General features: G+C 43.6%; 1 protein-coding gene across 1 annotated transcript; it reads right to left on the reverse strand.

The window, feature by feature from the left end:
• Window positions 1-747: 747 nt before the first annotated feature.
• ISOC1 (isochorismatase domain containing 1) lies at window positions 748-23,656 on the reverse strand. The gene is made up of 5 exons (XM_052701039.1): window positions 23,322-23,656; window positions 6,001-6,120; window positions 5,635-5,838; window positions 5,130-5,246; window positions 748-2,206 (listed from the first exon to the last, which is right to left on the reverse strand). Exons 1-5 carry the CDS (start codon window positions 23,610-23,612, stop codon window positions 2,060-2,062), a joined length of 879 nt encoding a protein of 292 aa, XP_052556999.1. The 5' UTR covers window positions 23,613-23,656; the 3' UTR covers window positions 748-2,059.
• Window positions 23,657-24,840: the final 1,184 nt, after the last annotated feature.

Genomic DNA, 24,840 nt, shown 5'->3' on the forward strand with positions numbered 1-24,840 from the left:
TGTACGTTTGGTGGCCCTGCTAGGCAGGGGGGTTGGAACTACATGATCCTTGAGGTCCCTTCCAACCCGGGTGATTCTGTGATTCTGTGTGAAGTTTAAAGATTCTTTCCTAGTGTCATCTTGTAAGTAATACCTCTTGTGATGACTTAGCTAGTAAAGGACTGCATGTACAAAGAAACTCATAACATCTGGCCTCCAGTTTATGTTTACATAAAAATGGCAATTTTTTAGAAACAAATGCAATTACTTCTTCAAAAGAAATTTGTATTTGGCACTGAGGAAATGGGTACTGTTCTAAAAATGGTCATCTTTACTTACGTTAGTTATTCCAGGTATCTTCACCATGTAAGTGAATAAAAGCAATAAAATCATATTCAGAAGAAATGCACTTTTGTGCACAGCAGCTGATTTATATAAGTGGACTTCATTCTGCTAGGCAGCATGATTAATATATCAGAAAAGAAAGTAAAAAGTAGGTCAGTGATGTAGGACAATGGTTCTTCAACTTAACTTCCCTCCCTGCCTCCAACTTGAAGCACAATGTTCATTCCTCAAGTTTTGGAGCACTAAATATCACTGTAACAAGACACAGAAGGCAAGAATTATTAGACGTTATCCATCCTTGATCTTTACACAAAATTCCCATGACATCTATAGGAATTCCACAGCTGCACAAAATAGAACAAGGTCTATGGCAAGCAAACCTTTTGGGATTTGCTCTTCAATAAATATCACAAGCATAAGAGAGACAGCAAATGTTAATGTTTTATTTATTTTGAACATATAAAGGTTATAACTCTCAAACAATTCTTTTAGAGCCATCTTGTGGGGAAAATATGCAATTTAAAGCCATACATGTACTGTAATTAGTTTTCTACCAAAAAGATCAGCGCTCAGTATAACATCCCCTTTTTCTTTTAAAAAAATAAATGTCTCAGTCACAATGTAAACTTTTTATAATATTGTTTAAACCACCAGAGCACGAAAGAAGTGTCTTTATGAGCAATCATGTGTTAAATGGTTTGAGATAGAAAATAAATTTTATATCAATAAGTTACAGACAATATTTCATGGAAGTATGCTTTCACATCAAATTCCATTCAACCTCCACTCAGCTGTAGACTACAAAAACAAACGCAAACTTAGAGAAGCTGACGTTTGTTTCAAAGCTTGCTTTGTCAAATGGATCAGATGGAATTATTAAATCTAACTAAGACAGGGTAAAACAAAAAACAAAAACCCTTCTAAATATAATAGTAGATTTAGCACTCAAAGTTGAAAAGCTTTTGCTCTTTAAATCCTTAGCACTGCCAAAATGCTTAAATTCATGGTAATCTTAATGATTTTATGTCAGTTGTTTGCGAAGATCTCATTAAATGGCAGACTTTTATATGTATAAATTATACAGGGCTAGGCATTCAATTGCAGGGCAATCACAAATTTTTGTGCAAGCTGCAGCAACTCAAAGCAATCAGATATCAGAAGTTGTTTGATCTATGCATCTTGTTTACTAAGTAAAGCGTTCATATTTTATCCTAATGAACAAATGCACATATGTATTCCAGGCATCTTAGTCCTTTCTAACTTATGTCCTATTAAAATATTTCATTTACATAGAACATTAAAGCATATCACAACACATTTATCCCACGTGTATTTATCTTCTAATACAAAAGTAAAACAGTATCACAGAATATTTCAACAAAGTGCACAATCAAGAAGTTTCACAGAAGTATGCACTTTCTTTTGAGCTGTTACAATCAGTGAATAGGATAACAGGCACCTCTCTTAATTTTTATTTTCTTAAATTAAGTACAAACAAACTAAGTTTGACAACAAAGGGTCCTATGGTACGCTAAGCCTCTCACAGCTGTGACTGAACAGAACATTGTGGCACCCAGAAATATAACCAGACAATTTTTGCTAAGGCAAGCACAGGTATTTCAATTTTTAATTTTACACTTCTGCCAAACTTAGTGTGAAAGAAGGTGTATGTGTGTGCTTGAGCTTTCCACAATCCTTAAAGACGACAAGGACATTTACTTCCTCCACATGCTCTTTAAACTTTGGAAAGGAGGCCTGACTCAGGGGCACTTGCCTTAATGAGATTTTGGATTTCTTTGAATTTTGGGTGCTCTTTATCAGCTACCAGCTGCAGCAAAATAGCTTCACTAGTAGTAACTATGATTCCAGTACGAGCAAGACGCTGAAACAGAAAAGAGCAGAGGAAAAAAAATGTCAGATCTTCGAAGCATGAAGGAGCATACGCTGCTTGAAAGAGATGGTTGTTATTTTTAAAACTACCTACTATTAACAAAGGTATCACTGGCTGAATTCCAGTACTTCCTAACAACGCCATTTATAACACTGGAATGGAAATTGACCATTGGTGGACTTGGGAAAAATGCTCTACTGGATTACAAATAAGGCTTCCAAGCTGGACTGGATTTTTTCCCCAAGATTTAAAATGTAGTAGACCAACTCTCTCTTCTATTAACACCCCATACCCTTGTGCACTTGAGCAGATTAGCTTCCTTAACTCTCATACAGACTTGAAAGGCCTTAGGAAAAAAGAACTGGGAAAAGGGAAAATACCTAAATCCAAGCAAAAAGAATTAAGCAAGAAATATAATCGTACCAATTTTTCTTTCTGGACTTGTTTACCCGGTAGTATTTTGGTCTTTGGGCTACACAGCACACTCACACTAATAACCCCCAGAGACAGAGAAAAGCTTTTCAACAGAACATATACATCATACTAGTACAATAGTAGATGGCTTTAATGGACATCTCATTGCAGCTTAGTAACTCCCAAGTTCATTCTGAAAGACTACAGAATTAAAAGCACAGCTACATAAAAAGCAAAACTGAAAGAGGTCTGCCAGATCTTTTATGTGTACTACTAGATCTTTTATGTGTACTAAACAGAGCAATTCTCCGTGCAGCCCAAGCCATATGACATACTGCAAAGTTTTTACACTTCTAATAGTGTGCTTGTTGCCTATATAGCAGAGTCATCCTTAAGTAAATGCTGCCCACCTACCCGCTCGCCTTAAGTCTCCCAACAGAACATATGCTTTGGCAGTAAAACTCCTACTGGATCCATCTTTCCCTCAGTCATACTCTGCCCATCAAATCTGATGCATCTACATGGTCCTGAATTAACCAAAGTAAAAGGTAAAAAATGTCTTCAGTCCGGTTTCTACTGCAATTATTAAAGAGGTGCTCCAAACTTTCTAGAGAAGACATAAATCACTGCAGGTAAGTTGTTTATATCATAAAGTAACGATGAGAAAAATTACTAATTTAGGGGACCACTAAAGTGTGGCTGATCTGCAAGGAAAGGAAATGCTTTCTTAGATCACTGCCTTCCAGAGGAAAGAAACAAGCATACGTTCATCTACATCAAAAGAATAAATTAGAACAGATGAGGAAGAATAAAGAAATTCAGCAGGAACAGACTCAGCTGCCTTAATTCAAGACCAAATAGTGACACAAGGCTTTAGCAGCAGACAGGGCAGAGATCAAGAACGGCCACAACCTTGACCAGCTGGGATGAATTATTTCAGCAAGTTCTCACGAAAAGACAACTTAATACTCACTAATTAAAAGACTCCGACTAGCACCTGTCAGCTGTAGGTTAAGACTAAAGACCTCTTTCAATGCTTTAGTATTTTACCAATTTTCTAAGGAAGCACAAAGCCATGATCAGTCAGGATCACTGACATTCTCCCTGGTTGTGTTTCCTTCTCCTGGTCTCCTGCTCCTTATTGTGCCCAGATTTTGTTTATTCTAGCCCACAGCCCCCGGTTCTACAGTACGAAGAGAAGACAGAGTTCGCAGGGACAGACAGGGAGAAGGATTCCCCAGATCATACTACAGTGCTGACTGCTTCACAGTCCACAGCAAAACATTTTTCTTTGTGAGAAAGTTTTGAAAGACCATACTAAAAATTTCCTTAATACTCATCAATTTTCTTGAATTAGTTTTTGCAAGTTTTGCAGTTTTGCTTTTGAGATGATCAATGCCTTTTTGACTGGAAAGAAAAGAAAAGCTAGCTGCTGAGTAATTCAATCTCTGTTGCACTGAACCAATTTCTATGTTTGCAAACACACTGTAAGTGATAAACAAATGTACAAAGACATAAAAAATGGCGAACAGATTCCAATGGCAGTTTCGTCTGCTTCATCTGCTACTGCTATCATCACAACACAACATTCACTTAGGAACTTCATGATTTCAGTCATTTCTACACTCTGTGTGTGATTATGAAGTATTTGAGAGATGACATTTAAGCTTCCACTTAATTCAAGTTTATGAGAAACAGTAAAAATTACAACTCTTCCTCAATTCTATGAAAAAGAGTACAAAATATTAGATATTGTTAGCTTCAATTTCCAAATAAACACAAAGGCCCAGGACAAAACCTTCAATGCTTCATGTACATATCAGTTTTTGACCTTCAGCAATGGAAAGTTAGAGCACACCATAGAAATTCCATCTGCATAAATTTTCTAGCACATAGTTACTTTTAAACTATCTTGTTACATTTATCTCCACTTTCTCAACATGAATGTTAAACCACTAAATCTTTGACTAAGCCTTATGAAGGGGGAAAGAAAGTCTTTACTATAATCACAGTTGTGAGATTAAGCTTTAATTTTCACTGATGAAGAAGAACAGAGGGAGGGACATACAAGAATAAGTTTTGAACAGAAACACTTATTATACTCCTCTACATTTCAAGGATTTTCAGCAGCAGAACAAATACTGTTTGGAACAACAAAAACAAAAGCTCTGTAGTAATTTATTCTGTTGTAAACACTCCTTAACAAAATGTCAAGAAATGCAAATGGTTATACAGAGAAAACCATACTGCATGAAACAATCACTTTTCTAATCCTAATTTCCCAAAATGGTTTCTACATTTTACATCAAAATTTAGGGTGGAAAAATAAAAAAATTATTTCTCTACTGTGGAATTGTTCTGAGAATCACAGCATCTTCCTCTTCTTAAGTCTGCATATGATTACAGTCAACTGTTCTGAGAAACTCCTTGTCAGAAATAACAAATACAGAAATTAACATGGAAGCTGAAGGGATAATAATCCTTAATTAAGAAACATTACCTCAAGAGCAAACATTCTGTCCATCATACTTCTTGATGAGGTGGCATCAGCTACAATATGAACTTCCAGACCTCTGCCAATTAATTCCAGTGCTGTTTGCTGGATGCAGACATGAGTCTATAGGACAGGAAACAAAGGCCAAAAAAAAAAAAGATGCAAATAAATCACTACTCTATCATGCACTATACTACCTGTATAGTATAGTGCCAAATTAAATCACATAATTAATTAGGGTTCAAATAAGCATTTTTCTATGCATTACATTACTAGAGAACTGGGTTTCACAATATGGTTTTTAAAATGCCAACTAAGTTAAGCTTAAAAACATCAAATTTTATGAGATAAAGACTTAGAGCAAAAGGATAATCCATTTCATGGAGAATATATGAATTATAAGGTCTATGCAAAATAAATTGGCCTTTTTTAATTACAGAAAGCAATGCTACAACTATCGTAGGCCAACAGATAACGGCACAGAACAGTATAAGAATGGAGAGACACATACTTCTACTCCAAACAGGACAACACTGCGGACTCCAGGAATCTCTGCTAATGCTGCTTCAACTTCTGGCAAAACCATTGAAAACTTTGTTTTGGGAAGCACAAGTTTAGCTCCTGTTAAATCAATTTCTTGTACAGTGCTGCCAAGGCCTTTGGGATACTGCTCTGTTACAATGACTGGAATTCCTAAGAGCCGCGCACCTTGGAGCTGTCAGGGGAATGGAAAAGAAAGAGACAAAAATAAATTATCAAAGAATGACAAAAGCAAAGAAATGCCTATTATTTGAAACTGAATAATCTATAAGCTAGCTATACATAGCAATTTAAGTATGTCATCAAAACTTACTACAATGGAAAACAACCAACATACCAGCCGTTGACCTACGCTGATGATATCACCGAAGTATTTTATGGCAGGACGGAATCTCTCTTGCATATCACAACAAAAAAACACAGTGCTTGATGGTGTCAGGTTGCCTAAAGTAGTCATCTGAAAAAGAAAATGATGTTTTTAATGCTAGTGAGAGCCTTTCTGAAGAAGCAGCAGAACAAGAAGTCTGGAAAGCTGGTGTCCTAGAGCACCAATGGGCCCTGGAGCACCACGAAGATCCACCCACTCCTGATGTAGATTTTGTTTGCTGTAACTGAAGCATTATGCCTTGCAAGAACCATTTTCCCCTGAGCAGGGTTCCATAAAACCTGGCCTCGTGCTCTTGTGAAGCTTCTGTGCATTGACTCAAGCACTGCTGAGATTAGCTGACTGGCCTTTGTGGAGCTTCCCCATCACCCAAGCAGTATGTGACTCAGTCCTCTGCTCTTGCAGAGACTCTCTGCAAATCAGTGTGCCACTGTGCCTGCTCATTCGGTCCTGAAGGGGAATTTTCTCTCTATCACCCTCATTCATTGGCCCCACTCATTGGGCCCCTCACTGCAAGAAAGACATTGAGGCCCTGGAACATGTTCAAAGGAGGGCAACAAAGCTGGTGAGGGGTCTGGAACACAGGCCATATGAGGAGAGGCTGAAGGAGCTGGGATTGTTCAGTCTGGAGAAGAAGAGGCTCAGGGGAGACCTCATTGCTCTCTATGACTTCCTGAAGGGAGGTTGTAGTGAGCTGGGGGTCGGCCTCTTCTCTCGTGTCATTAGTGATAGGACCAGGGGGAATGGCTTCAAGCTACGGCAGGGGAGATTCAGGCTGGACATTAGGAAGTATTACTTTTCAGAAAGGGTGGTCAGGCACTGGAATGGACTGCCCAGGGAGGTGGTGGAGTCACCGACCCTGGGGGTGTTCAAGGAAAGGCTGGATGTTGTGTAGAGGGACATGGTTCAGTGGGAGCTATTGGGAATAGGTGAACGGTTGGACTGGATGAGCTTTTAGGTCTTTTCCAACCTTGGTGATTCTATGCAATTCTATGATTCCTCATGCAATGATTCTGCAAAGCCTCTCTTTCCTGACTCAAGCATCATGGTACTTGGTCCTTTGCTCTTGCAGTGCTACTAAACCCTGATTCAAGCCCCACTGGTCCAGCACTGGCCTTTGAGAGCTTCCTTCCCTTCAACTTGAGCCAAAGAGTCTCACCAAGGGAATCTCTTTCCTCTGTCTCAAGGGCTGTATTATCTGTTCCTCAGACAGTGCAAGCCTTGCACCTCTGTCTAAAAGCCACAAAGAGGGGATGTGTGCTCTTGCAGGGCATCTAGGCCCTGATTCAGGTGCCCTACAACACTATGGAGCCTTGCTTACTGCCCAGGCAGCACCTGTTGTCACAGCAGGGGAATGAAGTCCTTGCAGGGCACCTTTTCTGTGAGCCATGGGGCCAGACCCCAGTGCCATGAGGAAGGAACATGTGGTCCTGCAGCATTTCCGTGTCCTGAGGAGAAAGAACTCCACGGAGCCAGATATGCTCTACTCATGCAAAGCCTCTACACCTACCTTTGTCTGCCACAGGGTCTGGATCCTGCACTCACAAGGCACCTGAATCAGGACAAGAGCCACATCTGAGGCCCCACGGTGCTCAGCTCTAACAAATGAGGCACAGAGAGAGCAGAGGACAAGGCCCGTGGTAATCTAGCAAGGGGAAAGAAGCCAGCCATACAAAGTGAGCAGCAGTATGATAGGCGTCTGCTGGCTTTCACACCAAGAGCTGCTGCTCGATCCTACATAAAGACACACGCGACAAATGCCACAGACACAGCTGGTCCTGCAGGCCTCAGGCACAAAGTGGGAATCAGGGAAAATCTGAGCTTGGTAAGGTTTCTGACACTGCAACTTCTGGAAGTCCTTGCACATTTGGGAAACTCTCTTACCTTTCACACTGGCAATGCTTTATCTTCCTGGACTTCACTGTGCATCCATCCCTTAGGCTTGTGAGATTTATGTTTTGGATTAGTCCATGAAGGTCTTGAAAACTTCCAGACTCAGGGCAGCACTACCTTGCTGAATAGCTCACTTGGTGTTTTTTCATTTTTCCTTTCCTCCAGCCCTAAACCTCTCCAGTCACAGCTGATATGACTGTCTCCGCTTCTCCCATCTGGCACTGTTGTGAAGAGCCCGTCCCGTTCCCCACAATCCCTTCCCCACCAGCACCATGTAGTCCTCATCAAAAACACATCCCACTCACAGAGCAAGTGCTCCAGCCATACTGCATTACTGCTCCTGAAACACGTAGCCCTCATTGCTCATATCCAGGCAGGGCGATACCCAGCCAGCTCCTGCTCACAGTTCAGATGAGCAAGGTCTAGAGTCAGGAGCATTAGTTGCCTTGGTGCTGGTTTTGTGTCCTGGCAGTGGGGGCACTTAGGAGACACAGACTCACAGCAGCAGAGGGAAGCTGTGTGTGGCACACTCCATGGAAAGCTGGCAGGGTTTCCTCCTTCAGGAACAACCCCCGCTCTCCAGGTCAGGATATGATGTGGCCTCTCTGTCTTTTCCAGTAGCACCTGCTGCAGCAACACAGAATCACAGAATCATAGAATTGCTCAGTTTGGAAAAGACCTTCAAGATCATCAAGTCCAACCACAACCTAACCATATTACCCTAGCAACTCTCTGCTAAATCATCTCCCTGAGCACCACATCCAAATGGTTTTTAAACACATGCAGGGATGGTGACTCAACCACCTCCTGGGAGTCTATTCCAGTGCCTAACAACCCTTTCTGCAAAGAAGTTTTTCCTGATTTCCAAACCAAACGTACCCTGGTGCAACTTAAGGCCATTTCCCCTCATCCTGTCACCCGTCACTTGTGAGAAGAGATCAACCCCGCTCCCACTGTAAGCCTTCCAGATATTAGAAGAGAGAAGTAAAGTTTTCCCTCAGCCTCCTTTTCCCCAGACTAAACAGCCCCTTTCTTTCAGTCTCTATCCATAAAGCACATTCTCCAAGCCCTTCACAAGCCTTGCTGCCCTTCTTTGGACCTGCGCCAGCAGCTCAATGTCCTTTCTGTACTGGTGTGCCAAAACTGAACAGAGTACACGAGGTCAGGCCTCACCAATGCCAACTACAGGAGCAGGATGACTTCCCTAGTCCTGCTCACCACACCATTCCTAACACAAGCCAGGATGCCACCGGCCTTTTGGCCACCTGGGCACGCTGCTCATATTCAGCTGACTGTCCATCAGTACACCAAGGTCCCTTTCAGCCCAAGATCTTACCAGCCACTCCTTCCCAAGCCTATAAAGTTGCCTGGAGTTGTTGTGACAACAAGGGGAAGAGACAGTGAAACCTCACCCAACTCTCGGTAAAGTGTCTTGTCCACCACTTCATCCTGGTTGGGTGGCCTGTAGAAGACTCCCATGATAATATCAGTCCTTTTAGCCTTCGCTTTTACTCTGACCCACAAGTTCTCAACCCTATCATCACCATCATTAATTTCCATACATTCACATTCTCTCTTAACATAGAGGTCTACACCACCATCTTTCTGCCTTGCCTATCTCTTTTGAAAAGTTGATAGCCATCCATCACAGCACTCCAGCTGAGTCATTCCACCATGTTTCCATGATGGTGACTGTATTGTAGCTGTCTGACCACACAACGGCCTGCAGCTCCTCCTGTTTATTGCTGATGCTGCGTGCATTAGTGTAAAAGCACCTGAGCTGGGCCTACTTTTGAGTGGCAGTAGTCCTAGTACCCTCATGACCATACTCAAGTTTCCATAGCCACCAACCTCACACCAACCCTCATATTCTTCCTACAAAAGGGTGAGGCGTTCTCCTCCTTCACCAAGACACAAGACTGTGGGATCTTACTAGCACATCCTTCTCCTGCAAGCACCAGGATGTTACATACAGGCTCTGTTCTAGTGACCCCAGTTACACCCCCACGTCCCTTCGTGCCTAGTTTAAAGCGCTATCAATGAATCTTCCCAACTCCCATCTTAAGACCCCTTTCCAGTGGTAGGAGAAGCTACTCCTATCAGTTGCCAGCAGGCCTGGTCTCATGCAAACACCAGTGAGAGGCAGAGGCTGGTCACTGCCCACTCTCCCCAGTCAACCACTGCAGGTGGACATTATGGCCTCAGTACTAGAGAATCACTGCTGTATATGCTTGGACACCTGTGGCAACAGCAGCTCCATGATGCCATGCCTTCATCAGCTCTTTTTTCAATACATCCATCAGTGGGCTAAGAGAAAGCCCCAGTTTTCCCTCTGCAAAAGAAGGGTTAGCTCCATTCTGCACTTGGTGAGGACAAACAGAGACTCTCGGGAGCTCACTGTTACAACATCTGAAGGGATATCAGTCATGGTCCACCAGGCAGGGAGAGCTCCTAGACACCTAGGCTCTCAATCACAGGCTGCAAGTCCAGGGTTTCCATGGGTGGCCTCCAACCCCACGTATGGGCATACCTCTACAGCCAGCATCCAGCTGTTCTCAAGCTCCTGCTGCCCTGGCTGCATCAGGAGCTGGAGCGGATCTTGGAAGCTGGGATGCTTTCACCTCTGAAGTGTGGTGCCTCATCATCTCCAGACTGTGCTTCTGCAGCCTGGATAAGGCAGTTCTCACTGTGCTACTGCATACCTGTCTGAGAGGACAAAGAGCTGACTTTGTGCAATGGTTCTTTGCCACAACTGTGCAGCAGCACAGTAGGGAGGACTCCCATGATGCCAGAGGACATGACAGCAGCCCCAGTCCCTGCTGCCTACCCAGTGGGAACTCCTGCACACAGCTAGAACTCTCCAGCACAGGATCCAGCACAGGAAAGATCCCCAGAACCTAAACTTCTGAACTCCCTGGGGGTCACAGCTGTACCCTATGCATCCCTGTTCCTGTGCCTGGGAATCCAGAAGTGTTCCCAAGAGAAACCAGAGAAGACACTCCACTGCTGGCCAGGGCAAATATCGTATACATGGAGGGTCCTGGAGACAGAGAAGGTCCTGAGCCTTCCAGAACTCTTTGCTGTCCTACAAGAGGCCACCACACTGGCAACACCAGGACTTCACCCCACAAGCTGACAAAACAAGGATTTGGCCAGCAGACGGGACAGACACCAGCTGTCAGGGACATCAGAAGGCTCACAGCAGATGAGCTGAGCAGATGTAAGACAGATAAGCTATACAAAAAGCCACAGTATTACTAGTGATTCACTTCTCATTGCTATCCCTATCCCTGAAAAAAGTACTCAAATATAGGGTCTCAAGGAAGCTGAGTCTCCAGCTGAGCCTGGAGATATTTTAGGGGAATCTCATAACAAATATCTGAAGGGAAAGTGTGAAGAGGACAGAGCCATGCTCTTAGTGATGCCCAGTGAGAGAACAAAAGACAACAGGCACAGACTGAAACATGGGAGGTTCCCTTTCAGTATCAAGAAGCACTCTTTCACTCTGAAGCTGCCCAGGCAGGTGGAGTCATCATTCTTCAGAAATGCTCAAAAGCCCTTTTTGAAGTGAGAAATGGGATCAGATGACTTCAAGAAGTCCCTACTCACCTCAGCTATTCTGTGATGGAGGTGACAACCTGCAAGGTCATCAGGTTTCCCCTACTCTCCATTAAGATCTCCAATAAGGACTGATCTTGCCCAGAGCACTGGGGAATGGGCAGGGCAGAGAGGCTGGTATTGAGAATGGTCAGCTTGGTGGCCAGCATGTAACAACCTCAGGAATCAGATAATGAACCTGATCTGCACGATCTTTAAGCCCTGTCTGTGCAGCATGGGTCTTTGCCTTCATTCTTGCAAAACCTCCTTCTCCTGCTGGCACAGTTATCATCAGGCCTAGCTCTCTGTTCTTGCACAGCCTCTCTGCTTGATTTGAGTATCCTAAGACTTGGCTCTCTGCTTTTCAGAGTTAAAATTAATGCTACTTCATACTAAAATCACCTTAGTGGGAGGTATCCCCGCCTATAGCAGGGGGGATTGGAGCTAGATAATCCTGAAGATGTTCCAACCCAAATCTATGATTCTATGATTCTTCTTTGATAACATGTAGGAGGAGCAGGTGAGTTCCCTCTGTGTTAAGAAATGAAGAGACCATGAGGAGATCACACTGAGAAGCAGTCAGAAACAGGTTGAGAGCCTGTGGATTAAAATTAGGAATGAGATCAAAGCTAAACTGGTAGTCCAGGTCTACTACAGGCCACCTATCTAGAGGATTCTGTTAATAAGACCTTCCTGCTTCAGCTGCAAAAAGTTTCATTTCCGGACAGGTGATTTCAGCAACCCAGATATCTATCTGCCAGCAAGATAACACAGTGAACTGTATGCATTCCAGGAGACTCCTGGAGTCCACTAAGTACAATTTCCTGGTTCAACTACTGGACCAACCAATCAGAGGTGAAGCTTTGCTGTACATGGTGCTCACCAATGTGGAGGAGATAGTTAACAATATTAAGATTGGAAGTAGCCTAGGCTGCAGTGACCATGCCCTGGCTGAGCTCATGACCTCGAGGAACACAGGCCTGGCAATGAGAGGAGTGAGGACCCCGAACTTTAGAAGAGTAAACTTCCGGTTGCTTAAGGAATTGTTGGACAAAATTACTTGGGAAGAAGTCCTAAGAGACAAAGGAGTGGTACAAAGCTGGCTACTCTTTAAGGACACCTTTCTGAGAGTGCAAGACCTCTCTGCTTTGCACAGTAAGTAAGCGGGCAGTGAAGGCAGGAAACTGACGTGGTTTGGCAAGGACCTGACAAGAAGAGCAAGTACAGGCAGAAACAAGGATGCGTCTCCTGTGAAGAATACAGGAATGCTGTCTAGGCTTGTAGAGATGGGAATAGGAAAGACATGGTACAGATGGAACTGAACTTGGTCAGGGATGTTAAAAACTAGGAAAGATTCCAAAGGTACGTGGTCAGAAGAGTCAGGCGCAAGACAGCATACCTCTTCTGCTAAATGAGTAAGATACAACAGATATGGAGAACGCTGAGGTGTTAAGTTCTTTGCCTCAATTTTCACTGGCAGCCAGGATTCTCACATACCTGAACCTCTAGTTGGCAATTAAGGGAGTAAACACACCTCCACTGCAAGGGTGGAGCAAGTCTGAGACTGACTCATGAGACTGACCAGGTACAAGTAAACAGGGCCAGATGACATGCATCCCAAGGTCCTAAAGGATCTGGCTGCTGAGATGTTCTCCATCATATTTGAAAAGTTATGACTGTCAGGTGAATTCCTCAGGGACTGGAAAAAGGGAAACATCACTTCCATTTACAAGAAAGGGAAGAAGGAGGCCCCAGGGAACTACAGGCTTGTAAGCCTCACCTCTGTGCCTGGGAAGATCATGGATCAGATCCTCCTGAATCACATTTTAAGGCAATGAAGGATGAGTGGGTGATCCGAGAAAGCCAGCATGGCTTCACCAACGGAAAGCCATGTCTGAACAGTCTGGCAGCTTTCTATAATGGAGCTAGATTAGTGGACAAAGGGAAGGCAACTACTGTCATCTACCTGGACTTTTGCTAGGCCTTTGACATGGTTTCTCATCACATACTTACCTCTAAATTGGAGAGATACGGAATTAGTTGGAAGGTTGTTACAGAGGGTTGTTTTCAATGGTTCTACATATGTCCAGGTGGAGGTGGTAACAAGCATTGTCATAGAATGATAGAATGGCCTGGGTTGAAAAGGACCATAAAGATAACCTAATTTCAATCTCCCTGCCACTGGGGGGTGGGATCACCAACCCCCAGACCACTAGACCAGTGGCTGGTCTAGTCCCCTGTCCAGGTCCCTGGCACCAGTACTCTAACATCTTGATCAATGAGATAGAAGATGAGACTGAGTGTACCTTCAGCAAGTCTGCTGATGATACCAAGCTGAGTGGTGCGGTTGATGCAACAAAAGGAAGGGATACCATCCAGTGGTAGATAACTTAGGTAAACTTGAAAGGTGGGCCCTTGTGAAACTAACTAGAAAGAAAAGTGCAAGGTTTTGCACTTGGATTGAGGTACTTTCAGATATGTAAACAAACTGGGAGAAGAGTTCCTTGAGAGCTGCCCTGCTGAGAAGGATTTAGGGGTCCCAGTTGATGAAAAACTTACCATCAGCACTTCACAAGCACTCATATCCCAAAATGCCAATGGAATCCTGGGTTCCATCAGAAGAGGAGTGGCCAACAAGGTGACGGAGGTGATTAGCCCACTCTACCCCACGCTTACAAGGTTCCAGCTGGAGTACTGTGTTCAAGTCTGGGGTCCCAAAAACAGGAAGGATGTGGAGCTTTCAGCTTTGCCATTCAGAGGGACCTCAACAGACTCAAAAAGTGGGTCCAGGCGAATCTAATGAGGCTCAACACAGCAAAGTGCAAGGCTTCGCACTTGGGTTGGAGGAATCCCAGGCATTTATACAGACTGGGAGGAGCAATCCTTGAGAGCAGCCCAGCAGAGAAGGGCCTAGGTGTCCTAGTGGAAGAAAAACTTAAGCTCTTGCAGCTTGGAAAGCAGATGGTATCCTGGGCTCCATCAGAAGAGGAGTGGCTGGCAGAGACAGAGGTGACTGTCCTCTCTACTCTCCTCTTGTGACATCCCATCTGGAGTACTGTGTCCAGATCTGGGGCCCCCAGTACAGGAAAGACAGGAAGCTGTTGGAGAGAATCCAGAGGAGGGACACAGAGATGATTAGAGGGCTGCAAAACCTCCCCTACAATGACAGGCTGAGGGAGCTAGGCTTGTTCAACCTGGAGAAGAGCTGGATGTTAGGGGGAAGTTCTTTGCAGAGAGAGTGATGAGGTGCTGGAACAGACGGCCCAGAGAGGCTGTGAATGCTTCATCCCTGGAGGTGTTGAAAGCCAGGTTGGATGGCGCCCTGGGCAGCCTGGTCTAGCAATAAATATGGAGGTTGGTGGCCCTGCTTGCAGCATGGGGGGGGTGGAGCTTCATGATCCTTGAGATCCCTTCCAACACAAGCCATTCTGTAATTCTATGATTCTTTCAGAGAGGATCCAGAGGTATCCACAAGAATGATCCAAGGGCTGGAGCACCTACCCTCTGAAGACAGGCTGAAGGAACTGGGCTTGTTCAGCCTGGAAGAGAGAAAGTTGAGGGGAGACCTCATTGCAGCCTTCCAGTATTTAAAGCAAGTTTATAAACAGAAGGAAAATCAACTTTTCACAAGGGTATATACTGATAGGACAAGGGGGATCAGTCTGGGGAAAAGGAAGCTGAGAGGATACCTCACTGCTCTCTTAGAGAAAGGTGACTGTAGTAAGAGCAGGGTTGGTCTCTTGTCACCTGTGACAGGACAAAGGGAAACAGCCTCAAGTTGCGCCAGGGTAGCTTTAGGTTGGATATCAGAAAAAGCTTCTTTACAGAGAGGATTGTTAAGCAGTGCAATAGGCTCTCCAGGGAAGTGACTGAGTCACCAGCCTTGAATGTGTTTAAAAACTATCTGGATGTGGTGCTCGGGGACACGATTTAGCAGTAGGTTGTTAGAGTTAAGGTAGTATGGTTGAGGTTGGATTTAATGATCTTGAAGGTCTTTTCCAACCTGAGCGATTCTATGATTGTATGTTTCTTAACTAGAGGAGCTGAGATACAGATTATATGTCAGAAGGAAGGTTTTGAGGTTTTTTTGTTAGCTTTTTTGTTTTCTGTTGTTTTGTTTTTACTAAAGAGCTGTGAAGTACTGGAACAAGCTGCCCACAGAGACAGTGGATGCCCCATCCCTGGTGATGTTTAAAGTCAGGCTGGAACCATTCTATGATTCTATGATACTTCGAGCCAAAACAGAAGGAGAAAAATTGTTCCAGTCTGATTTCAATATATTTCAACATTAATGTGATACAAGTGGTACAGTACAGGGACAAATAGGTAATCAGAATTTTATTGCATGGGAGACAAGACAATCTAAATGTACATGGAAAATTCTAAGCTCTGAAAAGTTATGGAAGAACACATTACTTAAAATATCAGGGAAAAAGAAAAGCTATCAACAGCAGGAGTACATTCCTAGAATTCATTTTCATCTCTCCTTATCTTAGAGCTGACACAAAATTAAGATAAATTAAAGATTAAAAAAAAAAGACTTCCATTTTATACAAGCTTTAAGCAGCACACATACACATAATTGCATCACGTAGTCAATTTCTTTTGTCTATGAGATCTTCTAGCACAAAGTTGATGAAAGACCAAAGGCTAAAATGAAAGTGGAGACGGTTGACAGTATTACTGCCAGAAAATGCACTGAATAAATATTAATGATAAAAATAATATTCTAGATTTCCCCTTGAGCAGGCAGAGTCCAATGGAAGTGAGATTTTAAAAAATATTTTGAAAAAAATCACAGAGTTAAAGTCTGCATTTTGGCACAATTTGAAAGAGTGCTTTTTATTTGTATGAAATTACTTGCACTGCCTGCAGAAGCAAGAGATAAGGCTCCAGCTAAAGGCTACATTTAAAAAAAAAAAGCAACTGCACACTATTCTTAATTACAAGACAACCCAAGAGAAATTACATCCATTCAGGAGCTTTTCAGAACACTTACATCAAACTGAATGAGTGCTCCTGGCAAGTACCCATTAATTTTATGCACTTCATATTTTGCAAATTGAGATTCAGACATTTTAAGCTAAAATAAAATCACAAAACCAGTAAAACACTATATTTCAAAAGAACAGAGAATCAGGAATCCTTAAATATTACACCCAGATCTTTCATCTCTTAGTTCTTAAACAAATCAATTTGATCTCAAAGACTACAAAACTACAAAGGAAGCCATGTTCACTTGCATGAAATGGTTTAAGCTGCTGTGAAAGTTATTTCCACATTAGAAATGTAGAAAGTAAATTCCCACACCTCACAGTTTGTGTGCCAACTGCTCTCAAAGCATCAAATACTCCTAATACAAGAAGGGCAAAGCAGCACATAAAAACTTTACTACAGATGGTGGAATCTCCATTCTTTGAGGTTTTCAGCAGACAGTGAGGAAAAACAACACCCAATTTGTCTCTGCACATGCATTTGGTAGAGTGGCCACTAGACACCTCTACTAAATTCTTCTGCAGTTCTACACAGTGAGGCATCACTGTCCTCAGCAGAGGAACAAACATGAGCCAATAGGAAAAGCCAACAAGAAGTTGATGAGTCTAGCCTTGCAGAAGGATCAAGAGCACCAAAATGTTCTTCATAAATACCTACTCCATTTGATGCATTTTAAAAAAGGGTCACAATTTACAGGGCCTATACCTTCCATCCCACAGCTCTGCTGTTTTCACTTTGCAATATTTTCCTCACCCACAACTCCTTTGTTACAACTTCATTATTTCAAGTTCTGTCCACAGTGGATTTGAAAAGGAAGCGTATTACCTCCTTCTTTCATACAGACACCTACGCACAACCACTACTACCACATCTCACTTCAGCCAGCCAACACTGCCTTAACAACACTACTTCTTTGTCATACTGCTACTCAGCACTAGGAAGGCCTCAGAGAAGACTGGTCAATTCACAGTCCGCACAAGCTCCATTCAACTATTTTCCAGTATGCTATTTGCTCTTTCCATGACTGACGATATTTAAGACTCCAGAAATCCCATTTAACCTCAAAATCTTTACTTGAGCACTCCCTCATCTTTTATTTCTGTAGCTGATTTTTTCGACTTCAGTGCAATACTTTCCATTTTCAACTGCACCATGTTATACTCCACCTATCCAACTTACCAACAAAATCCCGATTTGCACATTCTCAGATGCTTACAGTTTCTCCCAGCTTGGAATCTACTGTAAGAATAGCATTTGTCCGAAGTTTGGCAGTGTTTTCAAACATTGGACTCAGAACAGACCTTACCACACTCAACTCATTATTTGTCCCATTTGACAGTGAAGCATTGAAAACAAAGAAGCCCCTTTCCAGACAGCATTCTTTTTACACTTCCATTGAATCCCATGTTTTTACAGCAAATAACACAAGGAGCAGGTGCTCAAGTTTTGTATCTGCTTTCTTTTATTATCAAGTTGGTTTAATGCAACAATTTCTGCACCTAAGTTTAATATAAAGAACATTATATAAAGTTGTGTTGTGTATGTTTGCTACATAAAAACTTTCACAAACTCTAACAAATAAATCTTACATTAGTTCTCATTTTTACTTATGAACCTGGAGTTTGTAATGAGCAATGCAACACATGGCAAAAGAACCCAGAAGTAGATGATGAGTTCAAAATCAATACCAGCTGTTTTTCCATAGAACCAGATATTTGAAAAGACAAGAGAATGGCAAAAATTAGGCAGGCTGGGAGGCTGGTGAGCAGAAATAGTGCTCCACTACAGCCAAACAATTCTCTGTCAAAATCCACACCAAGTAAAATCTCTTTTTTTTTTTTTTTTTTTTTTTTTTTGGGGGGAGGGGTGTGGGGGGGGTTAGGCTAGAAGAGTAGGGCATAGAGAGAGGTAATGGTTATCACCTGAAGTTCCCCCAAACTGTATGCAAGCTGTTGTATTTGTTTCATTTTGCCTCCCTTATTTATCAGGTCCTTCTCCCTTCCAGCTGGAAATTCCACCTCAAAATAAGAATTAGTATGTCAGATGGCAACACAATCTGATGCACTTCTTTTACCCAGCTAGAGAAGTCATCTCTGAGACCATATCCAGACTAGGATTTAAAGGTATACTGCCAGAGGTTATACAGCTTTAAATCTCACCCCAGAAAAGAGCCGGGTGTTTTTATCTATCATCTGTATACAAATATCTATTCTACTTACAAATTGATATTCATATATATAGATCATAGATATTCATATATATAATATTCATCTATTTCACCTCTTCAGATAATTATTAATCATATGAAGTGTGACTATGATGAAGGACTGTAATTACAGAATCAATTTCACAGAAATATTAACATATACTGGCTCTTTGTCTGTACTTTCCCCATTTGAAATTAAGGGAACCATTACCCATAAAAAACGCAGTTTTCCCCTAGCACATGTAATGAAAGAGAACTGAAGCAGAGTCCCATGTGACAACGCTTGCAAATCTATTGCCAAGGTTGCCCTCTACTACAGCATTTCAAAAATTACCTTAAAAGACAACAGTGAAAAGAATCTCACTTATTTTAAAAGGAAAAGTTCACTGTTTATCTTCCAAAGTGAAAATAAACTGAAGAAATTCACTTTAATATAGTTCAATGGAAAAATTGGCTGTATGTATTCATGTTAGGAAGACATCTATTTATTCTATTAGGCTGAACTGCAGCATTTTATATGCAACACAGCACCTAAAAGTAAAGATTAAGCTACATTAGCACATCACAATCACGTAAGTAAGGCTGTATGAAATTCAACAAAATTTCTTGTCTCAGTACAAGAAAGACATAGAGATCTTGGAAAGGGTCCAGAGGAGGGCGACTAAGATGATCAGGGGGCTGGAGCACCTCCCCTATGAGGACAGGCTGAGGGAGTTGGGCTTGTTCAGCCTGGAGAAGAGAAGGCTGCGGGGTGACCTCATTGCAGCCTATCAATACCTGAAGGGAACCTACACCCAGGAGGGGAGTAAACTCTTCAGAAGGGCTGACAACAGCAGGACTAGGGGAAATGGATCCAAGTTGAAGGAGGAAAGATTTAGGTTGGATGTTAGGGGGAAGTTCTTCACAAGGAGAGTGGTTAGGCCCTGGAACGGGCTGCCCAGGGAGGTTGTGGATGCCCCGTCCTTGGACGTGTTCAAGGCCAGGTTGGACGGGGTCCTGGGCAACCTGATCTGAATGTGTATGTTTGGTGGCCCTGCTAGGCAGGGGGGTTGGAACTACATGATCCTTGAGGTCCCTTCCAACCCGGGTGATTCTGTGATTCTGTGATTTGTCATGATCAAAATGCTTCCCATGGATTAAGAATACACAAGTAGTTTGGACTGGAAGAATCCTAAGTTTCAAAGTGCTCCTGCTCTCTTCCTCCTTTCCCCTCCTTCCATTTAGAAATACTGGATTTAACTGTAACAGAATCAAAATTTAAAGTCACTGCTTTAAAAAAAAAAATTGGAACTAAACACAATTTCCCTCATCAGATCCATATACTGCAGCCTGTTCTCAGACCAAGCTCTGCCTGGTCCTGAGAAAATGGACTGAGCCTTCAGATTTATAGTTACTTCTCATTCGGAAGCATTTAAATATTAGATGTGTGCAAAAAAAAAAAAAGAAAGAAAAAAACCATCACACACAAAAAACACTTTTTATCCAAGTGTATTTACTTTATGTTTCAGTAACAATGAAATACCATTCTCCTAGCAGACTTTGCAGACAAGAGAGATATACAAGTCACCAACACATCTTTCAAAAGAGCCTGAAGTGGAAGTGCTTTACACAATTATTTCAATAGTAATCTTACACATTTACAAGGTTATAAACATTGAACACAAGTACTACTGACTGGAAGTCACCTTGAAGTTCTGGCAGCAACAGTGAACTCTCAGGAGTGTATCTGAATGCTGTGTGAACTCCTCTATCACCTGGTCATAATGAGGATCGCTGTTTTCTCTCCTGGTACATCTGATTTCTCTTTACTGTTCCTCTTCTCAAAGGTTACAACTTTTACAGCAAGGCTCCCCCACCCTGGGCATAAATATCACTCTATTAAACGCTTTAAAACACGTAAGATCTCTTTAACGGCTTCTCAGTTTCCAAGCAAATACCCTCCATACCAGCTGTCAGAGGTGAAAGAAAAAGTCCCTCAACACTGCAAGCATATGACTGAGAAGCTTCAGGACAAGTAACCAAGTTGAACAAACTGGCTTTACTATAACCTCCTCTACAACACCTGATGGAAACTGGAAGTTCAAGAGCATGCTCTGTGCCAGTACAACTAAACAGAACAAACATACCTATATGACCACAGTGCAAAGGCACAAATGAGACTGGACAAAAAACATCGGTAAAAAATGTTCCCATACAGATCAAACCTTGAACTGAGCTGCACAAAAGTGGCTCTCAGAGAAGAGCATATGGTAATTTCTCAGCAAGATTACTCTCTCCCTCATCTTCCAAGGCAGGAAATCGGAATAGGCCGGTCAGGCAACATTCTCCGGTGGTACTTCTTGAGATATTGAGCAAAGATATTTTCCACAAGAAAAAATGATCATTCCAGACAGGGACATAACCTTCCCAGGGCTTAAAAAAAAAAAAACCATAATCTGCATTCATAACTAAGTGCATATATTACAATATATTATATATATATTATATATATATTATATATATAATATATATAATATATATGTTATAAACATTTGTGTAAAAAATAACAAAATTAATGTCTAGAAATATGTATTTATGAATCTTAATCTTAAAACAAATATATTTCTAACGGTGCAAGTCACAACACATCAGTAATGAAAGAATGTCCTCCTCAGAAGACACATTCACAATGGTACTTTGACCCACTGCGTAACACGCAGGTCTGACAAACCTACGTCACATGTAACTGCTGAAAAAACATCAGGAAAAAAGAAGGCAAATAACAGCAGCAATGTATGAACAGTGTAAGGAAAAAAAGTGTAACCTTCTCTTCTCTCCATCTTATGCATCATGCAGGACACAAAGGTCTTAAAAAGCACAGCTCTGTGTATCAAAGTGCTCCCTCAAAAGAGCTGCCTCCAGGCACCTGCTGGGGGCTTAGGGCGAGCTGAATGACGCTGCTTATCTCTCCATCTCACTCTCAGCTGCTGAATCACATCAAGGAAACAACAATGAATTAACACCGCTCTCATATCAACAGTTGCTACTGTCATAGAATTGTAACAGCATCAGTGAAAGCATCAGTGAAATCAATTAGACAATGTGCTTACACTGTGATTCATCTTGGAACCCAGCATTCAGTTACAGCTACCTAGTTGCTGCACTTGGGCAATGATCTATTTCTATGTGTCCCAATACTGACCTTTTACATACAGCTATGATTGCTCAGGCTGCATTTACGGCTTCACTACAAACGATACCAGAAAGAAGGTCTCTGCAAAGTGTCAATCTGTGCACAGAAGGAAGAAATAGAACTATGACCCCGCACTGCTGTTACAGCCTGAGATTACGCATGTTCTGTTTTTAAAATCCTTGCTTGACTTAACACTGCCCGTACAAATTCTTTGTGCAAGTCGGGGAGATGATCTGTGGTTGTTTCTTCGGCTGGAGCACCCACCCATTTCATCTCCAACATACAAAGAAGAAAGGTTTTAAACTGAATTCAATTAATAACAAACAAGAAAGTGAATAATAAATGACAAAATAAGTTTTTAAATGAGTTCAGTTCTTACTTTTATATCCATACACGGGGTTAAAGAAAGGAAAAATGACTTCAAAGGCATCCTTGACACACAGCCTATGCGAGGCAGGCCACCTTGGAAGTTTATGAGCTTAAGACACTATGATTAAGCAGAGTTTGCAAGCACTGTGAGATGGATCATTTCTGGAAGCAGGGAGAAAACGAGCCATGGCTCAGTTTAAGATATCATGTTTTCAACTTATTAGTAATTTGGGCTTGTCAGAGAGAGAAGTTCTGAATTACATATTAAGAAGCACGTTCTGAATTAAAACTGTGTTCTTTTTTTAAAGGTCAAATTATTTAATGCTGAAGAAAGGAAAAAAGAAACGTTGCTCCCAGTGCAACTATTGCAGCAGGACTGGCATGAATCTCCAGTGTACAGAGTATGAAACACAGCGTGGGACCTGTCTGGCAGGCTGCTCTCCTGGTTCGTGCCTGCACAGGAAATCCCATGGACCCAAAAGCCATGAAATCGAGCTCTGATAGAGCCCTATTTAAGAACAATCTTTTAGCTTCCGCCTAGTAGTGTTGCCACTACCTGAAGCTGGGCACACCGGCTGCCTCTTTTAAAGGAGAAGTTATTTCAGCCACCGTACAGCTCTGCCGTGCACTATGTGAAACAAGTTCTCATTCAAGGAATACAAAACCGGGCTATCAAACCCGCGTGGCGCAGCGCGCCCGCCTCCCTGCCCAGTAGCACAAAACTTTCCGCGGAGAAGAACGCCAGCAGCGCCCGCTGCGCTACCATCGGGGAGCGGCTCTCTCAGCACCACCGTGCCCCGGGCGCTGTGGCTGTCGGACGGCTCCGGCAGCACCGCAGCAGCGCTCGCCCCGCTCTGAGCCACTTGATGGACTTTGCCGCCCCATCCCCGTTCCGCCGGCGGCTCCCGGCACCAGTCGCCCGTGCCCGAGCGACTGGGAGCGGGCACGGAGGAGGCTCCACGCGGCCGGGGAGGGCGGCGGTGGCAGGACAGGGCCGCCCGCCCACACCTGTGGCAGCCGTCGGGCGGACGAGGCTCTCACCTGAATCTGCAGCGGCACGAGGCGCACCTTGCAGCGCTCGCTGACCACGAAACCCTTGGGCAGGTCGATGTATTGGCTCCACTCCTCGGCAAACAGCTGCACCACGAACTTGCGGTGTATGTCTATCTGGTCCCCGTAGAGGCTGAGGAACTTCTGAATCAGCAGCTCGTAGCCGGCGCCGTGGGGCACGGTCGATGGCCGCGCGAAGACGGAGAAGCAGAAGAGGACGGGCACGGAGCCGCCACCCGCAGGCGAGCAGCCAGCGCCCGGAGGAGCGGCTGCCGCCGCCATCTTCAGGGGCAACCAAGCCAGCTCGCTGCGGTCCGCGCCGCCGCTCCTCCTCCTGCCGCCTCCTCCCCCCGGCAGGGCGGGCGGTGCCGGCGGGCCCCAATCCGGACGGCGGCTCCGCCCTCCTTACCGTGGGGCCGGGACCTGCCCCGTTGCCCTCGGAGCGCGGTGGAGCGTTGTGGGCGGTCGGGCGCTTTCTTTCGGGCGGGCGGCGAGGCGCGGAGTGCAGTGTCGCTCCCCCCGACGGGGCGAGCTCAGTACTGCGGACCCGAGATGGGGCTGGGTCAGCTGCCCCGTTCCCCGGCGGGACGTGCTGTCGGCGCGGCCCGCAGCGAGGAAGCGGGTTGAAATCGTCGGCGCGGCCGCACAGTACGCACGGTGCAGAAAGCGGCCGTGAGTGTGGCACGGGGCTTCCACATCATGCGCTCGTTTTGAGTGCCCAAGGATCTTTGTGTGCACATCGAGCCGCCGGCAGGACGGTTTGAGGGGAGTCTAGCACTTCCTCACGTGTTGCCTTCTTCAGTCTTCGTTGAATTCACCCTATTTTCCTCTCTCACCTTTGCTAGCGGTGCTCAGCCACGATGTGCCCATCGTATTGCCACAGCTACAGACCTGTTGCACGCTATGTGCTGGAGGAGAGGGGTCTGAGTAGCGTGCGTGTTACCTCATGGAAAGAAAACACTGTTAGTACTAAGTGGCTATTTTATATGCGTGTTTTTTATGTGTTACCCAATGCAGTGGCACTTCCATCAATTTAATGACTGTCGGCCCTGCCAAATACTGACTGTCTTATCCTCAGCATTGTTCTTATGTGGTGCTGGTGTCAGAAACCTGCAGCTGTTGCACCAAATGCCAATCCTGCTTTCACTAGATTGTTCTAATTTTTTAGAAAATGCATTGCTTATATGAATTGATTAGAAGATTGCAAGCAACAGGCTGCTTTCAGAACAGTGTTCATACACTGATAACCTGGACAGGCTCTGAAGCAGCCTGAAGCGGTTATTTCACACAAAAAGCAAATCTGCAATGGCTTACACACTTCACAGGGGGCACATACAAACCATACTGTGTCAGGGCAGAAATTGTACAAAGTAAGACTTTAAGAGGATTCCGTAGCAAATCTAAAACGCACATTCGTTTTCACTCTTTTACTACCAGTGAATTCAGAAGATTTTTATGAGTCTACATCTTTCAAAGTAGGAGGTGTCATTCTAGGCACATTCAGTCAAAC

The sequence above is a fragment of the Tympanuchus pallidicinctus genome, unplaced genomic scaffold (genome assembly GCF_026119805.1).
Source record: "Tympanuchus pallidicinctus isolate F22 unplaced genomic scaffold, pur_lepc_1.0 scaffold4, whole genome shotgun sequence".
NCBI lineage: Eukaryota > Metazoa > Chordata > Aves > Galliformes > Phasianidae > Tympanuchus > Tympanuchus pallidicinctus.